The sequence below is a fragment of the Vigna umbellata genome, chromosome 10 (assembly GCF_029865625.1).
Source record: "Vigna umbellata cultivar VRB3 chromosome 10, Vumbellata_1.0, whole genome shotgun sequence".
NCBI classification, from domain to species: Eukaryota; Viridiplantae; Streptophyta; class Magnoliopsida; order Fabales; family Fabaceae; genus Vigna; species Vigna umbellata.
Genome location: NC_142174.1, coordinates 20,432,444 through 20,440,850, shown reverse-complemented (window position 1 = coordinate 20,440,850; position 8,407 = coordinate 20,432,444). Strand labels below are relative to the sequence as shown.

The 8,407-nt window shown below is 35.4% G+C and overlaps 1 protein-coding gene across 1 annotated transcript; it reads right to left on the bottom strand.

Annotated features, from left to right (window-relative positions):
* Nucleotides 1–975: 975 nt before the first annotated feature.
* Nucleotides 976–5,339, bottom strand: STRS1 (DEA(D/H)-box RNA helicase family protein). Its single transcript, XM_047300967.2, has 13 exons — nt 4,756–5,339; nt 4,556–4,680; nt 3,851–3,958; nt 3,646–3,726; nt 3,268–3,346; nt 2,975–3,060; nt 2,840–2,896; nt 2,695–2,762; nt 2,552–2,620; nt 2,343–2,436; nt 1,632–1,796; nt 1,437–1,529; nt 976–1,320 (listed from the first exon to the last, which is right to left on the bottom strand). Exons 1-13 carry the CDS (start codon nt 5,246–5,248, stop codon nt 1,228–1,230), a joined length of 1,611 nt encoding a protein of 536 aa, XP_047156923.1. The 5' UTR covers nt 5,249–5,339; the 3' UTR covers nt 976–1,227.
* Nucleotides 5,340–8,407: the final 3,068 nt, after the last annotated feature.

Genomic DNA, 8,407 nt, shown 5'->3' with positions numbered 1-8,407 from the left:
AAGTGCAGTGAATGATTGTATTCGGTTTCCCACGGCTGTATTCAATTCCCCTCTCATATTCCTCTCATATGGTGGTGATGGGCATGGTGCCTAACAACTACACTTTCCCGTTTTTTGCTGAGTGCGTGCTCTGAGACTATGACGCTTTCAGAGGGTGTTCAAGTTCATGGGGCGACTGTTAAAATGGGTTTGGACGGAGATACTTTTGTCAACAACTCTTTGATACATTTTTATGCTGAGTGCGGGAAGGTTGAATTAGGGCAAAAGTGTTTGAAAAAATGCTTGAAAGAAACGTGGTGTCTTGAACTAGTTTGATAAATGGTTATGCTGGAAGAGACTTGGCAAAGAAGGTTGTTTCTTTGTTCTTTCAGATGACTGAGGTTGGTGTGAAACCCAATCAGGTGATTATGGTCTGTATTATATATGCTTGTGCCAAGTTGAAGGATCTTCGGTAAAAAAGTGTACCATTGGTTTTTTTTTCTTACAGTATTTTATCTACTAATACTATTTTAGTAGGTTAGTCATTCTTCAATATATTTTTTAACTTTATTTTTACATTTTTAATTTTAATAATTAATTTTAATTTTTTTCTTCTTTATAAATCTTTTTATAATTAAATATAACATTAACAATTATTATTTTATATTATTTTAATAAATATATGTATTTTAATAATCTTTAATTTTTAATAATTAAACAATTTTTTTATTTTCAATTAAATCCAATACTAATTTTCACAAATTTTACTTCTAAATTTATTCTTACTCACCTTTAAATCTACTAAAAAAATAACAATAACAAATTCACCGTCATATTCATCCGGTCACTCTTTCCAAATCATTCCTTTCAAATAAACACACCCTAAGTAAATATGATCCGTGCATAGGCACCCAAGAAACTAAAGATAATATATAAAAAATTAACAGCATAATAAATCGGTGTACCAACCTCCGATTTAAGGAGATGCAACCAAAGGAAAATAGTAAATTAATTAATTAATTAATCAATTAAAAGTCTAAAAATATGTGAATTTAAAATTATCATCTTGTAACGAGAAAAAAAAGCTTACAGGCACACACAAGTGCAAGCTACAACAGGAAAAGACTCACTAACCTATTTATAACTAATCTTTCTTTATTACCTTTTAAAGTAATAAATAACTCGAATAAAGAGTAAGAAATGACTGAATTCACATATTCCTTCAGCCAAAGATAAACACAGAGTCAATCATTCATCGTCAGAGTCGTCAAATGTTTTCTTTTGAGACTTTGGAGCATCAACAGGGATTTCCTTGAAGTGCGCCCCGTAAAGCTTGGACTCCTATAATAGATTGCAAAATTATAATTACAATCAACCAAAATCAAATTTTAATCCTAGATTTATCATAGAAAAAAACCTGAACAAGTGCAAAGAGAAAAATGGGGAAGAAAAAGGACCTTTTTCTTTACATGTGTGCCAAATTTCAGGAGGTCATCGGGTACGACTTGCCCTGCTTCCCTCAAAACATTCACCAGCTCCCCAGCAAGTCCCTGAAATATTTCAATTCTTAATTGATACCAGGGTGAAAAAACTCAAAAAGCAACAAAGTAATACTATAATCTAGGAGGATTAGAGTTGTTAGTTAGTACTACCTTATTCTGCTGTGTGAAGAATGTATGGGCAACACCTTTCTTACCAGCTCGTCCAGTCCGCCCAATTCTATGAACATAATCTTCTGTAGTCAGAGGAAAACTATAGTTTATCACTACTTCAACATCTGGAATATCCAATCCCCGTGCAGCCACATCAGTAGCAACCTGATCATTGAATTATGTCAAATAATTGGATATAAAGCAACACTGTTTGAGGGATCATGTCCCGTTCAATAGACATAAAGCTAGTTCTGTCAGAAAATTTCATACTGTACCCACTAAAGGCATTATTAGCAGGAGTCCTGACAATAATATTAAAGTTCAAAAATAGATTGACCTAAATTTTTTTTCCTAAACTGAACTGAATATTTATCGTTGAGGACTAACGGGAATTAAAAAGTGGGTTTAAATTCACCCACAGTTCAGAAGTGTAAAAATAATAAAACTCAAGCTTTAAAAGGGATAAGAAACAAGTACTGACAAATTTGCATAAAAACATTTTCCAGAGTTAGCAAGTGCAGAAAAACATATTGGTAAAATATAAAGTCAAATTGATGCGAAGAAAACAACCATTCTCATATATAGCTACAGTATCATGTAGAAAACAGTCAAACATTGCTGTGATACCAATTCATAAATTTCATTTAACTTTTGAGTTGTCATGCTGATATAAAAATTTATCACTAATAATAACAGTGTAAAACAAGTTACCATTAAAGGACAGCTTCCCTTTTTGAACAATGAGAGTGCCTTTGTGCGATCATGTTGAGCTTTGTCCCCATGTATTGAAACAACCTTCCAACCCCTGAAGATGGTATTTAACACATCCTAAGTATCTATTATATTTATATCAGCACGCACTTAGAGCAACCACCAGATATTTTCACAAGGAAATTATTATAAAGTGTGAGGTGACATACCCTTCTTGAAGCATATTTTCAACTCGTTTGGCTTCATTTTTGTACAAAACAAAGACCAATACTCGATTGCTGAGAAACAATATACAAGATCTTAGCAACACGTAGCAAAACAAAACACGTAAGAAGCAGATTGCAGAATATACCTTTGAGATTTGTGGTACTTTTCCAGTAAAGCAACCAGGCGCCTATCACGAGCACGATCATCCAAGACCTATGAATGTGAAAGGAATCAATATTAACCAAAAGCATATATAAGTATGAGTAATATAGATTTGATCAAATTCACACCTCAACTATCTGCATGACATCATGATTGGCAGCCAAGTCTTCTGAACCTACAACAACCTGTCACAAGTTTAAGCATTTTTTCCTCCAAAAACTTGTATGAAAATAGCTGAAATCTTTTTTGAAAAAGATACAGACTTTTACAGGATTGGGATCCATGAACTCCTGAGCCAAGTGATGAACTGCCAAAGGCCATGTAGCACTGAACATAACCATTTGACGATCTGCGGACAAGTATACTCTTTTTATTGAGACAAAAATGAAATGGAAAAACTTTAGCAAACAAACTATCTATGTAAGCTTCTTGGAGAATCAGTCGTATAGACCAGTTTTTACAATAGCCAAATATTAAAAAACAGTAGGACAAGATATTAAAAGGAATAAATTAATGACTAGTTATAGGGGTAACAGCTGATAACAATGCATCATACCAGAACTTGTCTGACCCAGTATAGAGCGGACTATTTGCTCAAAACCCATGTCAAGCATCCGATCTGCTTCATCAAGTACCTGGAACAACAAATAAATGACAATGTTTGCAAAAGTCTCACTACATTTTGCTTATAAACAAGCATCTACTTCTAATTCACATATTTAAAGCCAGAGAAAAGGCCGCAACCGACAAGCAAATTGTGGTAATTCAAAATGCATCATGTGTAGAACAAAGAGACTCAGACTGACCTTCCCACCAATGAATATAGTAAACAAAAAGATAAGATGGGTATAACAACTTGCTTAAATAGTATAAAGTGCACTAAAAAATAAGAGGAAAATTAACAACAGAATTCTGCTTGAAAATTACAGCTTACCACAAAAGATACTTCTTTGAGGCAACAGACACCCATTTCAATTAGATCCTGAATACGACCAGGAGTTCCAATGACAATGTCCTGGGTGGAAAAAGTGGTATTAAAATATCCATATGATGCTAATGAAAAGAGGACAAAAAAAATACTCAACATGTAAATGAACAAGCATTTAAATTCAATTGATATTTGAGTAGCAACAACTTACCATGCCAGATTTTAGTGAGGAGATTTGAGGGCCTTTGGAGGTTCCACCATACAAACAGATTGATTCCACACCACAAGAACTACCCGCATCACAGATGACATCTGATATCTATAAAACAATTGAAGAAAACTGTTAGATATTATCATTAAGTAAATCAGTAATACAATTCAATACTCTTGGACGTCGGAAAAGTAAGAAACATTGGGTTTGGTGGGGGTGAGGGGGGGGGGGGGGGGGGGGGGGGGCTTGAGTTGTAAAATTCACATAACTGTAAGAACTTAGAAATATTATTCTAAAATAAATAGCATCAATCAATTTCCTGTTATACACATATAGTGTTCAGATGTGTGTAAGTTATAACAGTTCACGTGACACCGATATTTAACACATCACACGCCATTTAATTTAACAATATCAGTTAGGTGATTAATTGTCTGTGACCCATCGTTTCTCACGTTCGAGTATACATCTCCTATAATGAGGGAAGTAGCAACTACATCATTCACACTGCAAAGCCCTTTGATTTGAATTTGAAATCCAAGTAAACCTCTCTTTTCAGTAACTTGAGAGAGATTCAAATTCTCTCATTTCAACGGAAGTAATTTAGGACTCTAATTTCAAATTGCAACTGAGAAGTACAAAACAGACATGAAATGATTAAAGAATGAAGTTTAAATTCAAATTCAATATATCCAAACTTCTTACTTGTTGTGCTAGCTCTCGAGTAGGAGAGAGCACGAGGCAAAGAGGGTTCCGTCCCCTGGAACCTTTACCCTTCCGCTTTCCCAAAACATGCATAATCGCCGGTATCCCGAACGCCAACGTTTTCCCTGAAAGCAAAAGCACCAAAATCAGAACTAATTTCAAGTCACGCGAAACACACATATACACAAACAACAATGCACCTGATCCAGTGGCAGCGATTCCAATCAAATCACGGCGGTCCAATAAGAAAGGCCACGCCCGCGATTGAATTGGAGAAGGCTTCTCGAAACCCTTGCAACACTCCAGCACATTCTCCGGCAGTCCCGATTCCGAAAAGCTTTTCACCGCTGCGTATTTCGCATCTCCGGCATTCTTTCCAGTAACCACTACAGAGCCGTCCGCCACCGTTTCATCGCGATTAGCGCCGTTGTCGTTGTTCCTTTCACCGTTGGTTTCCTCTGCATTCTCTTTGGAGTCGTGGTGTTTCTTCTTTTTCTTCTTCTTCGATTCGGTGCCGTTTTGCGGGTCGAGATCGTCGAGCTTTCGTTTGGGGCTGTTTTCGCTTTCTTGCTGCATGTCTTTGTTCTTATTCTTCTTCTTCTTCTTCTTCTTCTCGGAATCGAGCTCGGGGCTGTAGGGTGCTTCTTCGGCAACTGGTTTGCCGACCAAAACGGCGTCGTGTTTCCGCCCCATGTTTGGAGATTGTGGAAGGTAGTGGGGAGAAGGGAAGTTAACAACGCCGCGAAACAGCGAAAACCAGTGCCAAAAAATGCATGAAGTGCAAGCACGGAGATTTATAATTTTTAGGGTTTTGACTTTTTGACTTTGCTGGATTGCTATAATATATCATAATTTATAATAATTATCTTAATTAATATAGTAATCATCTTTATAATTAATTATAGGTTTAATTGATTCCAAGGTGCTTATTTCTACGTATTCGTGTCAATTAGGTTTTTGTATTTTGAAGTAGTATAGTTGTATTCCTATTTATGTAAAATTAAATCATTAAAGTCCCAACCGTTAAATTTTGTGGACGACGTCAAAAGTGTTGTCTAGTGGCATTGTGAGGTGACATTTTATAACCACGTGGCACATAAAGACGTCATTACGTGGACTTAAATGAAAAGGGTGCTTTCACAAGCACGTGGCACATAATAATTCTTTGGATTTCATTAAATCCTTGAATCTGAAGCTCAAAATCCCTAATTAAGTTGTGTTTACTTCCTATATATAGATTTTATTGTTATTGGTTGTGTTAGGGTAGCTTACCCATATTTGTGTGTGTTTGTGGTTGTGTGTCTTGCGATGATCATATAAATTTTGATTATATAGGAGTAGATGTTGCAAATGCTCCAGATGCTTGGTAGAGACGCGAGAGTGGGAAAAAAACTTGTGTTATTTAAAGTTTTGTGTTATAAATGTTAGCGACAATGTAATTGAGTTTACTTTTATTTCATTTTTTTCGGTATTATATAAGTGAATTTTCGCAATGGTATTATGATTTTAAAATTTTCAAATTTCACTTGTAATCAGGATATCCCAAAATTAGGGATGTTATAGAGGTGATAAGCTGAAGATCGCCTTCATTACAGAGGAAGCTAGCTACTATTACAAGCTCATGTCCTTTAGCTTAAAAGACGTTGGTGCAACATACTAGATACTTGTGGACAAAATTTTCAAACACCTAATCGATAAAAGTGATGAGGTGTACGTAGATGACATGGTGGTGAAGTCCTTCACCCCTACCCAATATTCCCAAGACATGTCTGATGTGTTCTTAGCCTTACGAGTGTACAACTTGCACCTTAACCAGAGAAGTGTGTGTTTGATATGGGGAGTCCCAAGAATGTCAGAGATTCAACAACTTATTGGGAGTTTAACAACCATCTCCTGTTTTCTCCCAAGGTTAGTTGACAAAACTAGATTGATGATAAAATTTATGAAAAGGTCTACCAAGTTTGTCTTGGATGACTAATGTCAAGACAGGTTCAAGCAATTCAAGCAGATTTTGACATGCCCACCCATCCTGTGCAAGTTGAATAATACTTAACCACTCTTGGTCTACATAACAGTTATTGCAAATGTCATCAATTTAGCTCTTGTTCAGGAGAATGATAATAAGGAAAAACTCATTTACTTCGTAAGCAATACCCTTCAAGATGTTGAAATCGGATACTAAATGGTGGAAAAAGTAACATTGTCCATTGTCACAACAACAAAAAGGCTGAGGCCCATTTCTAGAATCATATAATAATCATCAAAACTGACTATTTGTTATAAAAGATCTTGGAGAAGTTATACCTAATAGGAAGGATGTCGACATAAAGAATTTTTAGAATTTAACATTCGATATGAGCCGAGAGGGTCGATAAAAGCATAACGTTTAGCAAATTTTACTAATGAGTTGCAAAATGAGCATGTTTTGGAGGATGAGGAGTTATTATTCTAATCTTAAGGAAGCATGAGCCAATATAGTCCTTGAAGGACCAAATGAAGTTTTAATAGAGAAGTCATTGCACTCAATTTCAAGACATCAAACAACCAGTCCGAATATGAGACTATAATAGTCAGTCATACTCTAGCCAAAGAAGTTGAAGCTAATAAAACTTCGACTCAAAATGGAACATTTTACAAGAAACTATTAGGTTTAAGATGCCTTACTACTACAATATTATCACTTAGTCATAAATCTTATTTGATAACTTTATCGAGGTAAAGCTTGAACAAGTCTCTAAAAGAGATAACATGAGAGCTAATGTGCTCTCTAAGTTAAGAAATACGAAGAAAAAGGAAAATATAAGTCATTATTGCAAAAGTCATTGTCGTCACCCTCCACAGATAAAATGAACCAGCGTATGCAGGTGAAAGTGGAGAAAGAAACATGAATAATACCATTTGTCCAATATCTCAACACATGAAACATATCAAAGATTAAAAAGAAAGAATGGATATGAAAAGTTGTCCGTTGAACAATAAAAATATTATTCATAGGTGGATGTTGAACTCAAATTCTTTTATAATGTTTTGTTCAGTCCAATTTAGTTTTATTTATCTTCAAAATGATTTAAATTTCCAGGTTATTGAATGTATGATATATATTTTAGATTATTTTATATTTTATAAATACTGCTTTATAATATTTATAAGGGTTAAATATGTTTTTAGTTCCTAAACTATCACGCGATTTTGGGTTTAGTTCCTATGCGAAAGTTTTGTTCCTTTTAGTCCTCTTAGTTTTGAAACTCTTATGTTTAGTTCTTAAAATTGAACGGCGTTAAATTTTTTTTTTTGATGTGGCAAACGACGAGCCACGTTTGATGCAAGTTATTGTGCCACGACGTTTTGGTTTCTAAAATCATATTAGGGTTCTTAATTTATTTTATTTTTTAATTGGGGAAAAGTGATTGCCTCCTCCTGGTGAATCGTGATGACACTGTTCAAGAGCCTCTTCGAGATTGGGGTGCTTGCGATGAGATCCGCCTAGAGCTAGTAATCAATGGAGTGCTACATTCGCAATCACAACCAACTAACGCAATTAATAGATCAAGAAACTGTGAGGGATAAAGCGAGGAAAAACGGGAGGAGAAGGAAGAAACTTGTTCAATGAGATGGTGAACGTGACTTCCATTGGAGGTGAGATTGGAGGTTTCTCGGTACGTCCTTTTGACAGAGACGTTCTTTCTGCGTTTGATGAGGAACAAAATGGTGATGAGGGAGAGGAAAACGACACCGGAAACTGCACCAGCAACTTCAGCAGTTAGGGGTCTCTTGGTGCTGCTATTTTTCTTCTTTTAGATTTTTTTATTAGGGGTTTGTGGAAGAGGGTATGGGTTCGGTTCAGCGAGAATA

Excerpts from the sequence above, each read along its gene's own strand:
- STRS1 (XM_047300967.2), bottom strand. The coding sequence starts at position 5,248 with ATGGGGCGGAAACACGACGCCGTTTTGGTCGGCAAACCAGTTGCCGAA. Across the intron at positions 2,621-2,694 it reads AAGTACCACAAATCTCAAAG|CAATCGAGTATTGGTCTTTG; the intron begins GTATATTCTGCA and ends ATTGTTTCTCAG. Across the intron at positions 1,797-2,342 it reads AGGGAAGCTGTCCTTTAATG|GTTGCTACTGATGTGGCTGC; the intron begins GTAACTTGTTTT and ends TTCAATGATCAG.